At 39.1% G+C, this 25999-nt stretch overlaps 1 protein-coding gene across 1 annotated transcript; it reads left to right on the top strand.

Moving 5' to 3' along the window:
- The first annotated feature begins 2779 nt into the window (after positions 1–2779).
- Positions 2780–6388, top strand: LOC109237491 (legumin B-like). The gene is made up of 4 exons (XM_019403806.1): positions 2780–3167; positions 3936–4192; positions 4866–5354; positions 5814–6388. Exons 1-4 carry the CDS (start codon positions 2819–2821, stop codon positions 6207–6209), a joined length of 1491 nt encoding a protein of 496 aa, XP_019259351.1. The 5' UTR covers positions 2780–2818; the 3' UTR covers positions 6210–6388.
- The last annotated feature ends 19611 nt before the right edge of the window (positions 6389–25999 follow it).

Genomic DNA, 25999 nt, shown 5'->3' with positions numbered 1-25999 from the left:
CGGCTATATTGAGTTGCCACAGCATCACCAGGCCTATACTTTTGTCCATACACCGGATCTTCCATCACAGGGCCATAAGACTATACGTCCGTCATACAGTCCAGCTGCCTCACATCCACCTGGATCGCAACCATCTGTATCATAGCCACGTGGATCGCATCCCTACATATCATAGCCACATGGATCGCAACCATCCATATCACAACCACATGTGTCCCAGCCATCTGTATCAAAGCCACATAGATCGCATCCAGCTATATCGCAGTCACACTGATCGCAACCATCTTCATCATCTACTCTATCCATTTCGGGACTTTGCCTGCGAGACCATAGCTCTGAGCCCCACCTACACCATCTACGCCATCTACGCATGTGAGTGCGATATCTATGCTTACGTCTGATACCCATGCTAAGGATGATGATCCAGAGGTAGTGCATTATGATCACTATGGCAGGATCATCATAGTCCTTGAGGGGAACAGGTAAAAGTTTTTTGGTTATTTTTGCATTTTTATTTTATAATGTTACAAATAATATTTTCATTGATTTTTATTTTAAAATTGAAGGTTCAAGCGGGGTAAGCAGACTATGAAGATAATACACTAATGTGATCAAAAAGCTTTATGATGGCCCCTATGTGACTTGGAGTGATTTTTCATACTTGGTGAAGGAGAAAATTTTCAATGAGTTTAAGGTATAAATATTATCTTAAACAGTTTAATAATTTATATTTATGATGTTTCCATCAAATATTTAACTTTTGATATGCAGAGTAAGTGTGTATGGGAAGACCGCTGTAGCGAGTAAGTGGCTGCAAATTTTCATTATAAAGCCTGCAAGAGATTGTCAGATCATTTCTCGGATGGTAGAAAGAAGAACAAGAGGCATGACTGGTGTCTGCAGCATTTCTCGGATGGTAGAAAGAAAGCTCGCTCATCCGAGAAGGAAGGCTCCTTGCATATTGGGGGTGCTATCAGCATCGGGACAGTATGACGGATATTGGTAATTCCTTAAATTATTACGTCTTTACTTCTTAAGTATATCAATTCTATTTATTAATCAAATTAATTTGTTTTCAAGAAAAGATGTATGGGAATCCAATGCACAAAGATGAGCTATTCATGGAGACGCATATTTTAAAGAAGAAGAAAGAGGGGGATGCATATAGGTGGTCGAGGACCGGACATAGACTACATGTAAGCTTTTGATTTTTCTTAAGTGTTATAATTTACTTTTATAAGATTTTTTATATTCTAGTTTAATTTAAAATAATGTAGGATCGCGACCAAAGTACGGTGGAGGACTTCATTCGTACTCAGCCAGCTGGTGAATCGGGCGAGTCAACCCAACCTTCAGACGAGGATGCTGAAAGAATATGGTTGGAGGTTGTTGGCGGTCTAAAAAAAGGGAAGGTATACGGGCTTCCAGAGAAAAGAGAATTTCATCACTATAGATGTGGAATGCAAGGAACAAGGACTTTCTCACAGCGCGAGACACTTAATAGGGAGAGCCTCTCAGCTATGCAGGAGACAGTGACAAGGCTTACATCCGAGCTAGAAGCGGCCAAGGAAAGAGAAAGGCTTAGAGATGCTCAATTCCCTAGTTGCAAGCTCAAATAAGAACTCTCCTTTCTACTGGAGCTTTTCCATTGCCTCAGCTTAGAGATGCTCAATTCCCTTGAATTGTGATGTTTAATTGAACTTATTAGTTTAAAAGTATTATTTGGATGTTTGGTTGGATTTGTGGTGAATTAGGGGTTGTTTCTGGTGAACTAGGGTTGTTTGATGTGAACTGGGGGTTATTGGTATGTTGAAAATATATTTTTTTTATTTGGCAAGTGGTGTAGCTACTAAAATAGGCATTTTCTTCCAAAATTATTCTCAGAAAACCGACCGACCTCGGTCGGTAATGGAAAAAAAATTAATTGCAAAATACCGACCAATGTTGGTCGGTTAGCGCATATTAATTCCCAGAAATTCAAAATTACCGACCAACGTTGGTCGGTACTATTAATTTTAATTTTTTTTAATTTTTTTTATAATACCGACCAACGTTGGAAGCAATTATAATATTATTTGATTAATTATTTTTCTTTACCGACCAAAGTTGGTCGGTAACAAAAAGTATTAAACTTACCATACCGACCAACGTTGGTCGGTAAAATTTAATCATTAAAATAATATTCTGACCAAATTGGTCGGTTAGTCAATTAAATTTGTCAGATGGTCGTTTATAGTGATCGACCAAAGTTGATCGCTAATTTCTAACCGACTCTGATTGGTATGCTCTTCCGATCTTTAAATTACCGATCACACGTAATTGGTCGTGTTTTGGACGATTATTGGCCATTTTCGACCGAAATTGATTGGTTTTTGCGGAAGGTTTTAAGCGAATTTTTAGTAGTGAAATATGGAGGATATTCCTCCCTTTTAAACATACTAAAGGAAGGATTTAGATATTTTATCCTTGTTTTCTTACTTGTGTAGTACACAGAGTATCCCCCCCCCCCCCTAAAATAGTGTGCATTAGATACAGAGCACATAACATGTACGAGTATTACAATTACTCCGGTCGAATATAATAGCTAGTAGAAGACTACAAGAGACGTGCAAATAAAAACACAAAAAAGAAGTGAATCCATTTTTGCAGAAGCCATTAGCCACATACCCTAAAATGCTCTGTGTTATGTGGAAAACATGCAGGACTTTCATCCATGCAAAACAAGTACGTGTCAAACCTTAACTCTTCTTTTCCTTCCTATAAATCCCAATCTCCTCATCTCCACTTCACCATCAGCAACAAATTAACACAACAAACAATGGCTACTTTCTCCTCAGCCCTCTCTCTCACCCTTTGCTTCCTCGTTCTCTCCCACTGTTGTTTTGCTCAGCTCCTAGAGCAACAACAACAGAACGTATGGCAGAGACTTCAACAACAGCAACAACACCGCGCTCTCAGGTCGAAAACCGAGTGCCAAATTGAGCGTTTGAATGCTCAAGAACCAACCCGGAGATTCGAGTCTGAGGCCGGTGTTATTGAGTTCTGGGATGCTACCCAAGAGCAATTTGAGTGTGCAGGAGTTCAAGCCGTTCGCCATCAAATTAGGCGAAATGGGCTTTTGCTTCCTTACTATACCAACACTCCCATGCTCATGTACATTATCCAAGGTATAACTATTTCCTTAATTGTTTGATTGGTATTATTTGTGTTGAATTATGTCGATCACATCTATAAGCTTAAGCAATTAAAGAGAGAACACATTTATTTATAGGATCTAATTATATATTATTAGAAGTGTAAAAAAATGTATACATTATTTATAACTTGAGTTACTAATTTAACTTTTTTGTGGACGGTTGTAGTTAGTAGTCAAATTATTTTCTTGGGTTATTGATCCAACTTTCTTTAATGGATGGTGCCAAGCATCTTCAAGGCTAAAGACATTTTTCCTTTTTAAATAAGTGCTACATTTTTTTTTTTCGAAAAAATACTTTTAAGAAAAATACTTCAGAGATATTTTTTAAAAGCTTGGTCAAACACTAATTGCTGCTCAAAAGTACTTTTCAAATCAATTATTCAAATACAAATTAATTTTAAAAAGCACTTTAAAAAAAAAAGTAGTACTTTTTAATTTTAGAAGCTTGGCCAAATAGGCAATTAATTTATCCGAAGTTATCTTATTATTTGCAACACGCCTTCTATTTAACCCCTTTTTCTTTTTTTTTTTTTTTTGGTGTAGCACATAATTGTTTTTAAAAATTCTCTTATACCGGATGAATTGAACTCAGAATCTTATGTTAAAGTGTGTGGAACATATCATTTTAAATTTAAGATACTCAATTCACTAGAGAGTGTGACAACTTTATTTATTTATATCTGCTGTGACAATTTGATTAAATTTTGGGGATGTTTGATGAATGAATCAATAAATGCAGGACGTGGTATTCACTCGACTGTGATACCGGGATGTGCTGAAACTTATGAAACGGAATCTGGAGAAACCAGAAGCGGAGAAAGACGCCGGAGTTTCAACGACAGGCACCAGAAACTCAGACGTTTCAGAGCTGGTGATGTTCTTGCTTTGCCGGCGGGAGTCACTTTCTGGATGTACAATGATGCTGAGGAACCAATTGTCACTGTTTCACTTCTTGACACTTCTAACCACGCTAATCAACTTGATCTCACTTTCAGGGTAAATTTTTATTATCTTAAAATAAAATTATTTATCAATAGCAGAGATATATGCTACTATCAAAATTTTAGAAAAAGAACACCAAGTAGGCCGTTTTTGAAAAATGGTATTTGGGGACATAAATTTCACTTGAAATGAAAAAAATGTTGCAGAAGGTCAAAATGGCACCATTTGGGTAGTAACTAAAATCTTTTGAAAAATACTAAGCATTTATTCTACTTATTTTACAATGGAAATATATACTCTGTCTTTCTCAAATATTACTGCCCTGTTTCACTTTGCCATGGTTTTTGACTCCAGCCTAAATTATTGTTTTAAAACTAAAAAAAAATTGATTTAATCATGACCAAAAAAATATTCTTAGCCTTGAAAAAATTCAATAGTATCTCTTTTTAAACTAAAAAAAAAAAGATGGAGTCATAAAATGCATAAAGCTCCACCATTTTGCGATATACGTATACTACTTGTGACAAAAAAAATTGATGACAGCCTAATGTATAAGGATTTAAGTTAAAGGAGTATACATAGCATTATAAAATCATTATACACCTACAATTAACGTAGTTTAACATATTATAGTAATAACTTATCAGGTTTTGTGATCTTATAAATAACTTTAAACTCGACAGCTAGCTTAAACTCAACATTTTAATTGTGTATGATATATATGTAGAGCTTCTTCCTAGCTGGAAACCCACAACGTGGAGTAAAACAACAATTCGTAGGAAGACAACAAGAAACAACAATGCAAGAAAGGAGATCAGAACAAGAGACAACACCTAAAGGAGGCAACATTTTCAACGGTTTCGACACTGAAATTTTGTCCGAAGCATTCAACGTCGACGTCGAAACTATAAGGAAACTTCAAGGACAGAACGAAGAGAGAGGTGTAATTGTTAGAGCAGAAGAGCTTCGTTTGAATCTTCCTGAAGAATCTGAACAAGAAGAACGAAGGGAACAGCAACAAAGAGAAGGAGGAAGATGGCCATTGAATGGGTTGGAAGAAACAGTCTGTACAATGAAGTTGAGAGAGAATATTGGTCATCCTTCTAGATCTGACGTGTACAATCCACGTGGCGGACGCGTCAGCACTGTTAACAGTTTGACTCTTCCTATTCTCAACTTTCTCCAACTCAGTGCTGAGAGAGGAACCCTCTACCGGGTACGTATATAGGCAAATTTACATACTAGTAGTAGTAGTAGTATACTATTTTCCTAATTTTCTTATTTAAAAATATTTTTCCCGCATTTAACAAGCTTAATTTAACAAATATTTGATCTTCCGGAACAACAAGAAATTCTTTAAATTGTTTTAAATATATCCTTACTATTCAAATAAGCAACAGTAAAGTTGTCTCCGCGTGACTTCCATCTCCCGGGTTCAAGCCGACCTACAGCGCGTAGACTATTTACATCACGTCCCTTAGGGTTACAGGTCTTTCCCGGGATGCCATGTCCTTTTAGAGATGGTGGAGCAGAATTTAGAGGAATTTTCAAAAGATGACGACTGACCCTTTCTTCGCATAATTAATCTTTTTATATCATTAGAGCGAGCTACATGTGAAGTGTAAACATGTAAATAAATTAATTAACTAGCTGTCTCTGTTGCTTGGCTTTGCAGAATGCCATACTTGCACCACACTGGAACATGAACGCCCACTCAATTATCTACATCATCAGAGGAAGCGGCCGAATTCAGGTAGTCGGAAACGCCGGACGATCGGTATTTGACGACGAAGTCAGAGAGAATCAGCTACTAATTGTACCACAGAACTTTGCTATAGTGAAGAGAGCAGGCAATGAAGGACTTGACTACATTGCTTTTAAGACTAATGACAATGCAATGGTTAACCCACTAGCTGGAAGATTATCAGCACTTAGAGCAATGCCAGAGGAAGTGTTAATGAACTCTTATCAAATTTCTAGGCAAGAAGCTAGGAGTTTGAAGTATAATAGAGAAGAGTTGACTGTTTTTGGACCAGGAGCTAGATCTAGTAGGAGAGAAGAATATGCTTAGAAAATGGAAATAAGTGTCATGTAATGTTTGAATCTTATGTTGTGTTATGCTATGTTTCAAGTTAGGCCGGTTGTATCATAAGAGAATGAAAGGGCTGAGAGTCTGGTTTTAAGAACTTGTACTGCGGGAGTTCTTGTGTTTAAATTATGAGTTAATAACATGAATCGCCAATAAAAGAACTTTGATTTCCTAAGTTTAATTTAAACAACATATTTCGTTTATTGAGAGTTAGTCGAGTTAATTCGACTAAACTTTGAACTTAAATTGGATAAGTTAACTTAATATTTTAAAACTAAATTTTAATATTTAAAAACTATACGAAAAAATATTATAAGTTACATGTCACGACCCAAAATCCGACTCGTTGTGATGGCGTCTATCGTAAAATTAGGTCAGCCTCAACTCAACAATCAACCCGATAATAATAAGTTTAATGTGAAAATATTTGCGGAAGCATTTAACAGTTAAAGAACTATTTGAACATAATTTCAAGAATAAATACAATTTAGTCCAAAACCAGGGTGTCACTGAGTGCATGAGCGTCTAAGTAAAATACATAGTCTCATATAATGTCTAAGGGAACAACTGGAAAGTGAAGTGGAGAGCCAAGGCCTGCGAACGCCGTGCAAGGCCTGCGAACGCCGTGCAGGTACCTCAATAATCTTTTAAGTCAGAAGCGATCAAACATCCGCCACTGGATCCAAAGTGCCTGAATCTGCACACGAGGTGCAGGGGGTAATGTAAGTACACCAACTCAATAAGTAACAAGTCCAACCTTTGGACTGATAGGTAGCCTCAAGGATAACAGAAATAATGTACAGAAAAGTAGGCATGCTTTCAGTTAAATAAATAGCTCGAATAGTAAAACAGAGCAAGTACGAACAAGGTAAAGAAGTGTAACTCTGCTACATCTGCATGTCAATGCACATGCTGTATGCAATGTACCATGCTGAGTGCCTCATGTGCCCACAACCTCAAATGCATGTCCACTCAGTACTGTATATGGCTCATATGGCCCAGGGAAGATCCATCCCGGAATATATACATCTCTGACAGCAATCACTCAGTACTGAGGAAGGCCATTCCAGCCTACGGAGAAGATCCATCTCCAGATAATATCAATAACAAACTCACAACCACTCGGCACTGTATATGGCTCTCAAGGCCCAGGGAAGATCCATCCCGGAATATATACACATCACTGACAACAGTCATCCAGTACCGAGGAAGGCCATTCCAGCCTATGGAGAAGATCCATCTCCAAATATAAATACTTCGGACAAGATCCATGTCGAGGGAAGATTCATCCCTCAATATCATCAACTGCCCTCACTGGGGGTGTAAAGACTCCGAAGGGACTTCTCTCGTTAGCCCAAGCGCTATAACAAAGCCAACGAAGGCTTGTTCAATATCTCGCTGCGGCGTGCAGCCCGATCCCATACTGCCACTCAATATCAGGCTTTCGGCCTCACTCAGTCATCACTCTCCAGTCTCACACACACGGGCTCGATGTGTCAAATAACAATAATCGAGACTGAGGCACGATATAATATGCATGAACATGACTGAGTACAAAATATCAATGAAGCTAATGATATGACAGCAAGAAACGACCTCCCGGGTCTCAACAGTATTGGCGTGAAGCCTTAACATGATAATTAGCATGATTTGTAGCTCATTAACTTAATCACATAATTACAACACAGATATCAGCAAGAAAGAGTCACTAAGCAGTGCCATGGAATGATCCAGGCCGCAAATTCTCACGGTGCACGCCCACAGGCCCGTCACTTGGCATTTGCGTCACCTCAATAGTAATCATAGAACACATAGTTCGGGGTTTTGAACCCTCAGAACCAAGTTTGGAAGCGTTACTTACCTCAAGCCAAGCCAAACTCTAGCCCGCGACGCCCTTGCCTCTCGATTCGGCTTCCGAATGCCCCGAATCTAACCAAAATCAGAACCATAACATCAATATATGCTAAGGGAACAAAGCCCACACGAAAATAATCAGATTACATCACAAATCCTGAAATTGGTCAAACCCGACCCCGGGCCCACGCCTCGGATTCCGATAAAAATCACATCACTAAAATCCTTATCCTCCCACGAGTCTATAAATACCAAGAACATCAAAATCGGACCTCAAATGGCCCCTCAAATCACCACTCAAAGCTCTCCAAAACTCAAGCCCTAATCCTCTATTTTTAGGCTTTAAATTCCACAAATTTCATGTCTAATTAGGTAGAAATTACAATAGGATCGAGTATTAAGTCCATAAATCTTACCTCCAAGTGTTTCCCTTTGATTCCCTCTTCAATTCTTCTCAAAAAGCTCCAAAATCGCTCAAAAATGGTGGGAGTTAGACCCAAAATCGCGAACAATAGCTATTTAAACATTCTGCCCAGGTGACCCTTTCCTTCTTCGCGGACGCGGTCAAAGCCTCACATTCGCGAAGTACAAAAATCCGTTGACCACTTAATCCTTCTTCGCGAACGCAACCTCCTAAACGTGAACGCGAAGCTTCAGCTTCTCAGACCATCGCGAACGCGACACACCCAGCGCGAACGCGAAGCACAAATGACCAGGACCCCAGCTGCTCCCATTTACTCTACGTGAATGCGGGAACCTCATCGCGTTCGCGATGCACACTGAACCTCACCCTTCGCGAACGCGGGACCAACATCACAAACGCGAAAGCCAAATTGACTGCCTTACTTCTCATCCCTTCACGAACACGAGAGTCCACTCGCGAACGCGAAGGCCAAAACTCTGCAACACCCACAGCAGAAAATCTGCAACTTCTCAAAACAAGATTTGATCCGTTTAACCACCCGAAACTCACCCGAGGCCCTCGGGACCTCAACCAAACATGCCAACATATCCCATAACATCATTCAAACTTGTTCCAATCTTCGGAACACTCAAAACAACATCAAAACACCAAATCATCATCGGATTCAAGCCTAAGAAATTCCAAAACTTCCAAATTCCGTTTTCGATCAAAAAGTCTAACAAACCTCGTCCGAATGACCTGAACTCTTGCACACACGTCACAAATGATACAACTGACCTACTCCAACTTCCGGAATTCTATTTTGACCCCTATATCAAAATCTCCGCTACCAATCGGAAAATGCCAAAATTCCAATTTCACCAATTCAAGCTTAAACCTACCACGGACCTCCAAAATACATTCCGGACGTGCTCCCAAGTCCAAAATCACCTAAAGGAGCTAATCAAATCATAAAAATCCAAATCAAAGATCGAATACTAAAAAGTCAAAACTTGGTCAAACCTTTCAAATTTTAAGCTTCAAACTGAGAACTGTTCTTCCAAATCCATTCCGATTACCTTGAAAACCAAAACTGACGATTTATATAAGTCATAATACATCACACGGGGCTAGTCATGCCTGAGAACTGGCGAGAAATGTGCAAAAGCTCAAAACGACTGATCGGGTCGTTACATCCTCCCCCACTTAAACATACGTTCGTCCTCGAACGTGCCCAGAGTTGTTCCAAAAACCATCAGATCGCTGTGTAACCTTACCATGCACATACCCGAAGGTGATCCCACGTCACCCTATCTCATATAGGTCCGATAACACAATGTAACTGAAATTTCACAATCCTACCTAGCCTATAAACCTTAGAACAACATTTCCACTTCTGAAATCATCTACAAGATCAGAATCTCATATCTATACTCTGAATAAGCCCGATCAAGCTGTAACACACCATACCTGCAGCCTTAGATGCAATTACATGATATACCACATAGCTCAAACTCTCGTAGCGATAACTTCTGATCACAACAGTTGCTCAGAACAAACGAATATCGATAATAGACCTTTTATCAAATAAGCCTCATTCCAACACTTCCGTATACTGCCAATGATAAATGAAACATGTAGAAAGTCATAACCATTCCTCAGATCAACCATTCGTGAAGCCACTTCTCCTTTGTCAAGGACCATAGCAAATTCCTGAGCCGAACATCGATATTATCCTTCCAACACGCTGAAACTGAATCTGTTTGTATTCATTCTAGATCCCAACGATCAGATAATCCAACACAACTACTTTGGTGACATGACACATCAATACCATCTAAAGCCATAACTCGCGCAATCCGCACACCAATAAGCAACAATCTGAACGTACTCAAATCATGAAAAAAATGACTCAAATGAGAGAGTTGTGCCGCAAGCTCACCAGCACCACCACACACAATGCTGAGAACCCGTCACACATCGTAGAAACAGAACACACGAATCTAACCCGAAGGATCATACCTCCACTTAACTTCGCTGCAATGTGCGACCCTATCCAAACACTGGTCCACATGAAACAGCTCAAGTCGCTATGCTCAAAATCGACAACCACGCGCAATTTGATGTCTAGAACCAAAGCAAATCATCATAACCACGTCAAAGCAATTGACATAACATTACACAAACCCGAAAGGACACAACCGATACGCCATCCACCGAGCAATACCCAATACTCTTCCCGCTCGAATTCCACTATGAGACCCAAATAGAACCGCACCATATGTGCCTATAACCAACAAATCATAACGCCTCGCAACACGGAAAAGTAACTCATAGGTCACCCCAGAACACTAATAAGCTCGATAGCAATCGAATCAACACATCCCTCAACAATAGCAACTCAGAGTCAACAAGGCCGACTCGATGCAGAACGCACATCCATATTGACCTACCAATGAACCCCTTATCAAGGAGTTCCTGAAGCTGCTCCTTCAATTTCTTTAATTCCGCTGGTGCCATACGATACGGCGCCCGGCCACTAAATCAATACTGCAATCAACAATCCTGTCCGGCGACATGCCCAGCAACAGGAAACACATGCAGAAAAGTCCCTCACCGTCGGAACTGAATCAATGGTAGGAGTCTATGCACTGATATCCCTCACGAAGACCAAATAAGAAAGACAACCCTTCCCACCGTCCAATGGGTCTTCAAAAATAAAAATCACCCTACTGGAACATAATCCGTCGAATCTTGCCACTCAATCAGTGGCATCCCCGGCATAACCAGTGTCGCCGACTTAGCGCAACAGTCCAGAATAACATGACACAAAGACAACCAGTCCATACCCAATATCACATCAAAATCGAACATACTAAGCAACAAAGGATCCACCTGGGTCTCCAAACCCCCGATAGTCGCCATACAAGACCGATATACGCGGTCAACCACAACATAACCTGCTTATGAGAACTCCCAGTCCCCAAATCCATAAAGCGTACGAATCACTATATATGATCCCAACTCCACCGCTCGAATATCTAACACACCTCTAATACTCAATCATTCCACGAGGGATACTCCTATAACTCTTCTGTACCACCAAGCAACTTGGATATTAGCAGTCTATCCGACAAGAGAGCGCCGCAATACTGATGAAGTACCCTTAACTCAAACACATTGCCCCTTTCTGAAATGTTTACCCTCATCAAGCCGCACAATTCGTAATACCATTTGCCTAATCATCTAAAACTGCCCGTGCTGCCTAAGAATTTATGACCTTCCTTTCAGAACTGAACCATGACCTTTCACATGCCCATCTCAACCCTACACAACATGCCGCATATACCATGCCATCCTACGACAAATATGAGAACTTCATAATCCATTTTGAGTCACAAGCAACTGCGTACTCCACTAGCCAACATTTGATCCAATCTAGAAGAAAATTGCTATACATCACATGCTCCTCAAGCCAGAAGAAATTATACATCTCTAACTGTGGTAGAAGCCATCAAGAATTCCCTGAATCCCATTTTCACAAAACCAAACCGCCAGAACTGAATCCTCCTAACTCAACCAAGCCACGCAAGCCACCGAAACCCAAGAGCATTGCCACGATTCACCTGTAAAAACTCATTACCTCATAAGCACCCAAAGAACTAATCATATCCCTTACCATGCCGATCCGGCCTACTACCAAGCTGTCCTATTTATCCAAGTTACTCCTAAATTTCTTTCAAATTGATATTTTCCCTTGCCATAATACCGTAATCCTCAACCCAGACTCACCACACGAGACTCAAGCATGAAACCGCACCGTCTAAGGCTCCTAAGGCCGCTGAATACTCTCTTAAATATTCCCAAAAGCACCACTTTCAAAACACTTACCTTGAAGAGACTTCCTGCGAATCTAAAGCCATTACCTTCACCTTCCTGATACTGGTGTGTAGAATCCATAATGATATAGAAATGCCACTAGTCTTAACACTCTCCAATGTAAACCTCAATTTTTGGTCAAATGCACCCCCTGAAGATCTCCAATTATTACATATAAGTCTCGAATCCATTAACACCATTCTTGGGAGTCATCCACTCTACTCAGGTTTCAATTATACTGATCAAACGAACCGAACGACCTATGCCCCATCAGCAACACCTAAAGAAGTAACCCATCCTTCTAAGCAACCGAGTGATATCCTACTCCATACCCGTTACGTCCCTTACAATAACAACTAATTCATCCAACATTTCTCATATGACCACATAGCATAACACAACCCTTATCTAAATTTTCCCTTACTCGAGCCATCCTCAATCTCAACCCCTACAAGCCACAACTAATTCACTAATATACCTCAAACTGAAACCAATACAACACATAACCGTGCAATCAACTAATCAATAGCGGACTCCCCCACTTGGCTCAAAGCCATAGGCCAAAACACCCAAAAACTCACAATGCCCATACTCTATTTCTACCATTAATACCATAGTGAGATTCAGCTAAATCCTTCATAAGTTCATGCGACACAAACCATCTAGAGTTTCAAATCATCTGTAATTCTCGCATTCACCCTCTCGTAACAGTCAAGACAACTCCCGTACGCGATCCAAACTCAAACTGCAACACATATATTTCACTGGTAAAAGAGGGCTTTCAAAAAATAACATAGGGTTCACACCACTTTAGAATACTCCGCAGGAGATAACCCACCTGCTCCACCTCAAACTAACTTCTCTTTATACTCTTCCACCGCTATAAACATCACGCAATCGCCTAGTCTTCCTGAGTCTGAACTCATATCACGATATAAAATCTACCTCACTCCCCAACTAACAACATGAAAAGATCCTTCAACACACCCACAACTCGGGGATATACATCGAATCAAGATGGAAATCAAGCACCTAATAGTTCCTTCTCTCCTCAAGCAGACCCTTCTCGTCACATTTAATTCATATGAACACACCTCGCAGTCACATCATACTCGCTCAAGCTACAAGCAAAGCCCGGCCTCAAGTCCTCCGTACTGGCCCAACATCAACACATAGAAATCATATCTCACCCCTCGATCAGGAAATCACAAGCCGTCGTTGCACAGCTGATACCGAGCGCTCATGCGCGCATACGAACGCGTGGAAGGAATTCAAAGAGTTACATTTCAAGCCGAATCAATGTCGCACGATAAGAATTCAAGAATGTGGGATTTCCTAAAGGTTCTGCAGCCTCTCGAGGATAAGTACTGACGTCTCAGTACCGATCCGCGAGACTCTACTTAACACGCTCATGACTCGTGAGACCTATGTAACCTAGGCTCTGATACCAACTTGTCACGACCCAAAACCCGGCCCGTCGTCATAGCGTCTATCTTGAAACTAGGCCAGCCTCAACTCAAGAATCAACCCGATAATAATAAGTTTGAAAACATTTACAGAAGCTTTTAACAGTTAAAGAACTATTTGAACATAAGAAATTCCAAGAATAAATACAATCCAGCCCAAAACCGGGGTGTCACTAAGTGCATGAGCGTCTAACGAAAATACATAGTCTCATACAATGTCTAAGGGAACAACTACAACTGGAAAGTAAAGTGGAGAGCCAAGGCCTGCGAACGCCGTGCAGGTACCTCAATAATCTTCTAAGTCAGAAGCCTCGATCAAACATCCGCCACTGGATCCAAAGTGCCTGAATCTGCACACGAGGTGCAGGGGGTAACGTGAGTACACCAACTCAATAAGTAACAAGTCCAACCTTTGGACTGATAGGTAGTGACGAACTCAACCTCCTCAAGGATAATAGAAATAATGTACAGAAAAAGTAGGCATGCTTTCAGTTAAATAAATAGCTCGAACAGTAAAACAGAGCAAGTACGAACAAGGTAAAGGAGTGTAACTCTACTACATCTACATGTCAATGCACATGCTGTATGCAATGCACCATGCTGAGTGCCTCATGTGCCCACAACCTCTAATGCATGTCCACTCAGTACTGTATATGGCTCATATGGCCCAGGGAAGATCCATCCCGGAATATATACATCTCTGACAGCAATCACTCAGTACTGAGGAAGGCCATTCCAGCCTACGGAGAAGATCCATCTCCAGATAATATCAATAACAAACTCACAACCACTCGACACTGTATATGGCTCTCAAGGCCCAGGGAAGATCCATCCCGGAATATATACACATCACTGACAACAGTCATCCAGTACCGAGGAAGGCCATTCCATCCTATGGAGAAGATCCATCTCCAAATATAAATACTTCGGACAAGATCCATGTCGAGGGAATATCCATCCCTCAATATCATCAACTGCGCTCACTGGGGGTGTAAAGACTCCGGAGGGGCTTCTCTCCTTAGACCAACCGCTATAACAAAGCCAACGAAGGCTTGTTCAATATCTCGCTGCGGCGTGCAGCCCGATCCCATACTGCCACTCAATATCAGGCTCTCGGCCTCACTCAGTCATCACTCTCCAGTCTCACACACACGGGCTCAAAATGTCATGATACTAGCCCGAACAATGATATGATGTGTCAAATAACAATAATCGAGACTGAGGCATGATATAATATGCATGAATAGGACTGAGTACAAAATATCAATGAAGCTAATGATATGACAGCAAGAAACGACCTCTCGGGTCTCGATAGTATTGGCGTGAAGCCTTAACATGATAATTAGCATAATTTGCAGCTCATTAACTTAATCACATAATTACAACACAGATATCAGCAAGAAAGAGTCACTAAGTAGTGCCATGGAATGATCCAGGCTGCAAATTCTCACGGTGCACGCCCACAGGCCCGTCACTTGGCATTTGCGTCACCTCAATAGTAATCATAGAACACATAGTTCGGGGTTTTGAACCCTCAGAACCAACTTTGGAAGCGTTACTTACCTTAAGCCAAGCCAAACTCTAGCCCGCGACGCCCTTGCCTCTCGATTCGGCTTCCGAATGCCCCGAATCTAACCAAAATCATAACCATAACATCAATATATGCTAAGGGAACAAAGCCCACACGAAAATAATCAGATTACATCACAAATCCTGAAATTGGTCATACCCGACCCCCAGGCCCACGCCTTGGATTCCGATAAGAATCACATCACTAAAATCCTTATCCTCCCACGAGTCTATACATACCAAGAACATCAAAATCGGACCTCAAATGGCCCCTCAAATCACCACTCAAAGCTCTCCAAAACTCAAGCCCTAATCCTCTATTTTTAGGCTTTAATTTCCACAAATTTCATGTCTAATTAGGAAAAAATTACAATAGGATCAAGTATTAAGTCCATAAATCTTATCTCCAAGTGTTTCCCTTTGATTCCCTCTTCAATTCTTCTAAAAAAGCTCCAAAATCGCTCAAAAATGGTGGGAGTTAGACCCAAAATCCCGAACAATAGTTATTTAAACATTCTGCCCAGGTGACCCTTTCTTTCACCGCGGACACGGTCAAAGCCTCGCATTCGCGAAGCACAAAAATCCGTTGACCACTTAATCCTTCTTCGCGAACGCGACCTCCTAAATGCGAACGCGAAGCTTCAGCTTCTCAGACCATCGCGAACGCGACACACCCAGCGCGAACGCGAAGCACAAATGACCAGGACCCCAGTTGCTCCCATTTACTCTACACGAACGCGGGAACCTCATCGCGTTCGCGATGCACACTGAACCTCACCCTTCGCGAACGCGGGACCAACATCGTGAACGCGAAAGCCAAATTGACTGCCTCACTTCTCTTCCCTTCACGAACGCGAGAGTCCACATGCGAACGCGAAGGCCAAAACTCTGCAACACCCACAACAGAAAATCCGCAACTTCTCAAAATAAGATTTGATCTGTTAAACCACCCGAAACTCACCCGAGGTCCTCGGGACCTCAACAAAACATGCCAACATATCCCATAACATCACTCAAACTTGTTCCAATCTTTGGAACACTCAAAACAACATCAAAACACCAAATCATCATCGGATTCAAGCCTAAAAAATTCCAAAAACTTCCAAATTCCGCTGTCGATCAAAAAGTCTATCAAACCTCGTCCGAATGACCTAAAATTTTTCACACACGTCACAAATGATACAACGGACCTACTCCAACTTCCGGAATTCCATTCTGACCCCTATATCAAAATCTCCGCTACCAATCGGAAAATGCCAAAATTCCATTTCACCAATTCAAGCCTAAACCTACCACGGACCTCCAAAATACATTCCGGACGTGCTCCCAAGTCCAAAATCACCTAACGGAGCTAATTAAATCATAAAAATTCAATTCCGAGATCGAATACTAAAAAGTCAAACTTGGTCAAACCTTTCAAATTTTAAACTTCAAAGTGAGAACTGTTCTTCCAAATCCATTCCGATTACCCTGAAAACCAAAACCGACGATTTACATAAGTCATAATACATCACACGGGGCTAGTCATGCCCGAGAACTGGCGAGCGAAGTCCAAAAACTCAAAAGGACCGGTCGGGTCGTTACATTGCACTCCCGATAAGCGAAATGCGTTATTTTCAAAGTTTACACAGTTTAAAAATATGTCATTTATATTGAAACGGATAGTGTATTTCTAAATGGATGGTGATTGGTTAAAAATTAGGCTATATTAGTTTAAATTTTCTCTTTTCACTACAAGAAAATGAAGATACGACGTCATTTATTAAATGTCATATTAAGCTTCTTAAATGTCACAAATTCATTTATTTACATTTATTTTACATTTGTTGACTTAGTAAATGTTAATAAGAAATTTATGATATTTATTCTATGATATTTAGGTAAATGTCAATAAGAAATTTACGATATTTACTTTTAACTTTTAAAAAATGTCACTAAGAAAATTTACAAAATTTATGAATATGTCGTATTAACATTTACATTATTATCAAAAACGATTAGTATTTTTTTTTACAACTTTTAAAATGTCGTATTAAAAATTCCAACATTTAGATTAATATAATCTCGTAATACATGGCTATGTCCCTGACCTGAGACTAATGCAATCAGTTCCTTCCTCCGCACGTTTGCCAATCGGAGATACCAAATTTTTTAAAATATTAATACTAATCCTCTATTTAGTATAACACTTTACATTCAATTTGTACATCCACAAATTTCAACCTTCAACGCATGAAATATATGTAAAACAAATGCCTTTTAATACTATAACTAATGAACAAAATAGCAATCTAAGAAGTACTCTGCATAAATAGATGATGCCAAATTAAATGAGTTGTTCTCAAGTAAAACTCAAATTCAACTAAATCATTAAAGACGGTAATTTCAACATGTAACTACGTTATAATCACTTTAGAATGAATTCCATTAACTTCTAGACTAAATCCTGCAACAAAGCTTTTTGAAACCACTTCTCCATGAGTCAAGCTTTTCATTGCCAGTAATTCTCCTTCAAAAAACAGAAAAAAAAATTATAATTATAGAATAAAGGGAATTCTTTCCTCTTCGATTATAACAAATTAAGATACCAAAAATAATAGATTAGGATTCTAAAACATAAACATACTGTATTATGGGTATACTAGCAGCAACTGAAAAGAGAAAAGAAAGAAAATAAGGCAAAAGAAAAGAGAGGAAAAAGTATCCTATTATTTTTCAAACTTACCCATTTTTCCGTTGTGGCTACTTCACTCATTTCAGTCTTCTTGATTGGGTTAACCTGAGGAAAAATATTAGATTGGTTACTTTGATCGTTTACAAAATTCAATTTTTAGTGAATTATAGAATACAAGATACAAAAATAACATAAAACCACATAAGATTTTTCATTTTATATTGAAAAATACTTTATTAAATATAGCTAAGGTAGCTTCAGACAACTTTTACTCCATCTAAATTCTTATAGCTGAGGTAGCTTTTTGAACTTCTACCTCAACCCTTTATCAAAATCCCTTTGCTCAGCCTGAGACTGTTTATATACAGAGCAATAAATAAAACTTGGAGTTGCTCCTTTTACTAGAATTAGAACAAACCCGATGAATATCTGGTCCCATAACTTGTGCATATACATTATTGGGAGCACTTTCACGGATATTTAACTCAGGATACACCTTAGCAAGTTAATTCATTTATTTCTTCTTCTTCTTTTTTTTTTTTCTGAAAAGAACAGTAAAATAATAAAAAGTTATAATTTGTAGTTTTCAGTTTCGAGCACTTGGTTCACTTCTTCAACCACCTATATCATTACGAAATCAATCTATATATCAACTTCGTGAACAACCAACGTAACTGGTCTAAACCTGCCGCATTTGATAATCTTTTTTCTGTTTCATTCCTCTAGAATATGAAGGTTGATTCTCTGTTAATCACTTCAGTAGTAGTAAAATGGATCGAAAACTAGTTCTTCTTTCCATGTTTGTCATTAAACTTAGATTTCTAATATAATTTGGAATGTGGAAAAGAAGAATTTGAGTTGCTTGAAAATAGCAGTTTACTCTATTTCACGTAGTGCTTTGCAAGCACTCACAATACCTCAAAAGTAACTACCAGAATGTTATCCAATTACTTAGAATAAAAAAACTTAATCTTCTTCATAACTATTTTTTGTATCCAATTCAATTGAAACTCACTAAGTTACCAATATCACTATTTAACTTAAACCATAATAAATTAAAGATACCCATATCAATGGAATAATAAGATATACCTTGAATTTAGTATTAACAATGATTGGGACGATTGTATTGACTAAAATACCATGAAATCTAGACAATTTGTTGCTGAAAATAACTTTTCTCGCGGCACCAAAGATTCCGCCTAACTTTTCCTTCTCTATTTTGCTGCACAATTTGCAAGACCAAGACTTCCCTTAATCCCCCTTCTAATCTTAACGTCTGGTACAAAGTGGATCCCGTTATCTTCACAAATTTGATAATTCAATTGTTGGTGTATTTAGTTTCTTTCTGTGGGACTTGTTGCGGCAGAACTAACGTGAAATCCTTTTTTGTTGACTTTATCAAGTCTTTCTTATGGGTTTTGGCCCATTATCTTTTTAAACTTTTTTCAATCTTTTTTTTAAAACCTCTTCTTATCTTTTTATTATATTATTATTATTATTTTTTGGCTAAAGACATATATATCCTTATTAAAAAAATGTGGAGTATCACACAAATCAACTATAACGTCTGAATTTTCAAATAATTAAAATATTAACTATTTTAAAAAAATATTAAAAAACTACACATTTAATTACCTCTCAAAAAGTAAATAATCAATAAACTTTATAAGTAATATACTTTTAAAATATTACTCCTTCATAAATAAGTATAATTGAAGTAAAAAAAATAAAAGTCTCATAATTTTGGGAGATATAAAGCTAAGAAATAAAGAGCAATAACAAGTGAAGATATACATTTTTGTTACTCATTTTCAAAAAAAATATTCAAATGATATTTACCTTCACGATGCTTTCACTCAAATTGTAAAAATGCAATACTATGACAAAATATTTTAGTTAATCTCAAACTTCATATTTTTATATATGAATAGAACTTTTATCATTCAACTGTTAAATTATTTTGATGGTCAATATTACTAATTAGAAAATTAAACATATGATTTACGTAGTAACTCCCAAATGCTGAGGATAGGCGTGTTCAAGATGCACAATTAGACATTTGCGGCGTAAGCCTCACATATGAGTCGTCGCAACAAGTGCCTTGCTTAGGAGTGAGTCATGGACGAGTCCCAAAAAGATTTTTAAGACATTAATCGACAATCACATAACTCGTCTATTCGGACGTGCACATATATCCAGTTTAGGCTGCATATATCCTAACTTCTTTTTTAGGGTTAGATCCCATTATAGACTTCAAATCTATAGTATTTCAAAGGTAGAACTGTATAGGGTAAGAAATGCTATGACACGTGGCCGTCAAAAAAAGGGACACGTGAAATTCAAGACGGGGGGATGGCCAAAGGCCGAAGACAACTGTTCTGCTTGTCACCGAAAAGAATAACTGTCACGACCCCAATCCCGGTCGTGATGGCGCCCAACACTGATGCTAGGCAAGCCCGACCAATTAAATACTCTCAACCCAAATACGTAATTCGTTAACAAATAATACGATTAAAATAGCAAATGTCAAGGTTCCAATCCGAATCTAGATAAAATAGTACGAAAAATAATAACAAATATTCCAAACATTCCCCAATAGATCTGGAGTCACGAGTCTAGAGCCTCTAGATGTAATAGAGTAATATATATCCATAGTGATAAAGAAGTCTAGAATATGAAAGAAATAAATGAAATAAAGGGGAGGAGTCGGGTCATGCGGACGTCAGGCAGCTACCTCGACAACTCCTGAAGATAAAATCCAAGAAGACAGCAAACCGCTCCACTAAGTCTCCGGAGCACCTGAATCTGCACACATGGTGCAGGGAGTAAAGTGAGTACTTCCAACTCAGTGAGTAATAAACATATATAATGTCTGAAAGTAAGAAATTTCGAAATATTACAATATAAAGCTATAATCAGCGATTCAGCACATAAAACAGTGGAACAACAACAATACCAGGACAAGTAAGACAAATAGGTATAAATGCATGAATGCAATGCAATGCACATGACCGCTGCGGCGCGCAGCCCGATCCATTTGGGTACCCGCGCTCACTGTGGGGGTTCAGACTCCGGAGGGGCTCCTACAGCCCAAGCGCAATATCATCGTAGCATTCGCTGCGGCGTGCAGCCCGATCCACACTCAGTCCAGATATATATATATATGCATGCAAGCCACTCGGGCACAGTCAAATTATTCATTTTTAGTTTCAATTATTAGGAATTATAGAGCTAAGCGTTTAAACCTTTATTTATCTACTAAACATTTTGAGGCAATGTCTAACTCAGGACTGATATCATGAAATATGCTAAGCATCATGGAAGCAGTGATAAGGATCCCTGAAGGATGCACATGATAGGCACAAAGCCCCAAACATATTCATAAAATCCAAGTAGGATGATTACCAAACAACTTCTAGTCAAGAACACAGTACGAACATCAATCGGAATGGACTAGGTCACAATCCCAAGTCACAATCGACCCCGCACTCGTCATATGAGTACGTGTCTCGCCTCAATATAGCGTCACAATGTGATATACCGGGGTTTCAAACCCTCAGGTCATCATCTACATCTATTACTCACCTCGCCGGCCACAAGTCTAGCTCGCTATGCCTTTGCCTTTCGAATCAACCTTTTCGCACGCCGAATCTGATTAAAACCACAACGAATACATTACAATAGGCTAAAGAAACATAACCCAATCGAAAAGACTCGAAAAATACCAAAATTCACTAAGTTGGCAAAACCCGAGCCCCGGTCCCACTTTTCGAAAGTCAAAAATTTTTACACCAAAATGTTCCTTATCTCGCCACGAGTCTATACATGTAAAAATCACAAGAATCGGAGCTCATTTGCTCCCTCAAATCCCAAAATCTCATTCAAAAACCCAAGCCCTAGTTCTTCCCTTTTTAACCCAATTTCCATGAATTTAAGTGTTGAAATCACAATAAAAATGACGTTTCTAGGCCATAGGACTTGCCTCCAATCAATTCCCAGTCAAAACCCTCTTAATCGCTCGCCAAATACTCCCAAGGTCGCTTAACAATGGTGGAAAATAACCCCAACTCGCGGATGAAATGTTTTTTAAACATTCTGCCCCAGCTACAGTGTTTTCGCAATTCCCAGCAAATCCTTCGCAATTCCCAAGCTGCAGTGTTTTTGCAATTCCCAAGCTACAGTGTTTTCGCAATTCCCAGCAAATCCTTCGCAATTCCCAAGCTACAGTGTTTTCGCAATTCCCAGCAAATCCTTCGCAATTCCCAAGCTACAGTGTTACACCAGAACCAGTAATATCAAACTTCTCCAAAATGATCCGAAACCACCCCGAAACTCACCCGAGGCCCCCGGGACCTCAACCAAAAATACCAACACATCCTAAAACATCATCCAAACTTGTTCCAATTATTAAAACACTTCAAACAACACCAAAATCATCAATTTACATCGAATTCAAGCCTAAGTTCTTCTAAATCTTTCAAAACATGCATTCGATAAAAAACCCAACCAAACCACGTCCGAATGACCTGAAACTTTGCACACACATCCCAATTCACCTAATGAAGCTACAGCAACTCTCGGAATTCCATTCCGACTTCCGGATCAAAATATCACCTATCAACCGGAAATCGCCAAAATACTAACTTCGCCAATTCAAGCCTAAATCTATACCGGACCTCCAAAATCACTTCCGATCACACTCCTAAGTCACAAATCACTTCTCGGAGCTAACCGAACCATTGGAATTCACATCCGAGCCCTCTAACTCATAAGTCAATGTCCGGTTGACTTTTTTCAACTTAAGTCTTCTTAAAAGAGACTAAATGTCTTATTTCTTATCAAAATCGCTCCAAATAAATTCTAATGCACCCAATACCGATAATGAAACATGAAGAAGCAGAAAATGGGAAGAACGGGGCAGTAACTCACGAGACGACGCGTCGGGTCGTCACAAATATCCAAGAAGATTTGCTGATCAAATATCAAAAGGAAAAAAATCTTATCCAATTTATAGAAGACGGAACACAGGACTTGTGAAAGTCAAAGATAACTATTTCGATAACTCATGGGTTGTCCCTTATAATNATTGAAGTGGGCTTGGGACTGTTATGGGGCCTGTCTGGACGGTTCAGGGGTGTTTATTAATTGGGCTAGGAAATGATTTGGCCCAATTTTGGGGTCTTTAAAAAGGAAACCCCAATTCTTTTAATTTCTTTTCATTTTCTTTTTTTTTTCTTTTTTTTTCCAGATTTTTGTCAAATACAAAATTAAGCTAAAAAGACCTGATTTAATTCTAAAACTAAACTAATTATTTTTCCAAAAATTAATTAAGTCCTAATTTAAAGAAAACTATGACAAATTCGGAAAGAAGAACTATTTTTGGTATTTTCTTTCCTTAATTAGATATTCATCCTAAAAAGTAGAAAATTAGGTCCTAAATGCAAATGCACTATTTTTGTATTTTTCTATAAATTAACCATGCACACAAAAATGCAAGCAAACATGAAAATTATGCGGTTAATTCCTAAAAAATCAAATAATAAAAGAAAAATCCTAATTCTAATGAATTTATAGGAGTAATTTAAGCGCGGCAAAAATCACGTGCTCACAGGGTCGTCACATTCTCCCCAACTTAAACAAACGCTCGTCCTCGAGCGTCCCCAGAGTTGTCCTAGAAGCCAACCAAAAGCTAAATGACGACCTTATCAAGCATAAACCCGGGGATGATCCCACGTCACCCTATCTCACATGGGTCCGATAACGCGTTGTAACTAAGATCACACAATCTAGTCTAGCCCATAAATGATAAAGCCACATTTTACCTTTTCGAAATCATACACAAGATAAGAACCTCACACCTATATTCAGAATAAGCCCGAAACAGCTGTAATAACCGATACCTGCAACCTCTGGTGCAATTACATGATAGACCACATAACTCAAACGCTTGTAGGGATAGCTTCTATTCACAGCAGTTGCACACAACACCCGAATACCGATAGAAAAACTCTTATTAACTAAAGTCTCATCTCAACACTTTTATATACTGCCAATGATAACTAAATCACGCGGTAAGCCATAACCATTTCCCATATCAACCATTCATGAAGCCACTTCTCCTTTGGCAAATGCTACATCAAATTTCTGAGCCGAAGCTCGATATTATCCTTCCAACATGCTAAAGTCGAATCTGTTTCTATTCATTAATGATCCCTCTGATCTCTTCTAATCCAACACACTACTCTAGTGACATGACACACCATTACATGCCTAAGCCACAACTCGCACAGTACGCGCGCCAATAAACAACAGTCCGAGTATACTAAATTCATGAAAATGACTCAAATGAAAGAGCTGTACCACAAGCTCACTAGTACCACCACAACACAAGGCTGAGAACCCGTCTCACATCATAGAAACAGAACACCCGAATCTAACCGCGAGGTCATACCTCCACATAACTTAGCTGTCATGCGCGACCCTATTCAGACACTAGTTCACCTGAGACACCTCAAGTCACCATGCTCAAAACCATCAACCAAGCGCAATTTGATGTCTAGTACCACAAGCGAATCATCATGCCCATGTAGAAGTACGTAATACAGTGTCATACCAGTAAACCTCACTATTGCTCCATCCGGCTACACCAGAAAAAGAAAATACCTCAAAGAAGAGAGCCGCTTTGCAAGTTCCACAAGTACCATCCCAACGATATGCTATGAGCTCATCAATCACAGTGGAACCAAGATACATGAATAGAATAATAATAACCAGCTCTTCTATAACTCACATTGACATCAACTTCACGAGCAACTTAGTTGCCAATAACATAATCCACCTGGCACGGTCACAGACCTCCAGTCCAAGCATATCATATAGGAGCAATCCAACAAGTACACATGTGTATGCTAACTGAAATAAGATTCTCATGCTCCTGAACTGGCATAAATAACACTCTATATCGTAGGCATGAGCAAACTGTGCGGTCACAGCTCAAATCAGCAAGTTAACACAGAATTAGTAATTACCAAATTTGTTCTGGAATCTAGCATCTTGGAATTCTCAAGTATAGTCCCTATAGTTCTTAACAAAGTTACGAATACGAGAAACATTATACCTTTAAGCTCAATATCCCACTCTAGGCATATCGTAGCCTACGCACCTTCCGAGCATGAATATTGGCTCGGTGCTTGCACACAGGTACAAACCTCACATATATTCGCGCTCATAGCGCATATTTATCACCATCAATTAGCTCGACTAGTGCATCCAAAGAGTTTAGATAAGACACTCACCTCAAACATGCCACATCCCGAAACAGTATATTTTGAGAATTTCTCGTCTCCAAATTCATAGATCACATAAATCACTGTACTGATCACAACGTCAGCACTCAAATGACTAACACATCCCTCAAGTACGATCATCCCATGATAATTATTTTCAATTTGTTTCTTCTAGGCTACATAGCAAAATCGGAATATTGGTAGTCGATCAACCAAGTGAGTATTGTAATACCAATAGACATTTGTTGGTTAAAATATAGTGCGCACCCTTCTCGGGTCTTACCGAGCAGTTATAACATTCATCTAAATACTTGAAACTGACTATTCCATCCAGAACTCGTGACCTTCCCTTTAAGAATGAACTGCCACCTTGCACATGAATATATTAAGCATGTACATACAACACGTCTATCATGCCATCTTGTTGCAAACACAAAATCTCATAAGAATTTCTGGGCTATAGGAAAATTTCATTCCGTGCAGTTAGAAATCTTCTATTTGCTCCCATCTAGAAGGAGTTCACAAATACAATATGTTCCTCACACCGGTAGAAGATATCCGTTCGAACTATGGTAACAACTATCAAGAAAACTTTCAATTCTGCTCACACATACCCAAGTTATTAAAATGGAATTCCT

Source organism: Nicotiana attenuata, unplaced genomic scaffold (genome assembly GCF_001879085.1).
Source record: "Nicotiana attenuata strain UT unplaced genomic scaffold, NIATTr2, whole genome shotgun sequence".
Taxonomy (NCBI): Eukaryota; Viridiplantae; Streptophyta; class Magnoliopsida; order Solanales; family Solanaceae; genus Nicotiana; species Nicotiana attenuata.
This window is presented reverse-complemented; position numbering and strand designations above follow the sequence as displayed.

Excerpts from the sequence above, each read along its gene's own strand:
- LOC109237491 (XM_019403806.1), top strand. The coding sequence starts at position 2,819 with ATGGCTACTTTCTCCTCAGCCCTCTCTCTCACCCTTTGCTTCCTCGTT. Across the intron at positions 3,168-3,935 it reads GCTCATGTACATTATCCAAG|GACGTGGTATTCACTCGACT; the intron begins GTATAACTATTT and ends CAATAAATGCAG. Across the intron at positions 5,355-5,813 it reads AGAGAGGAACCCTCTACCGG|AATGCCATACTTGCACCACA; the intron begins GTACGTATATAG and ends TTGGCTTTGCAG.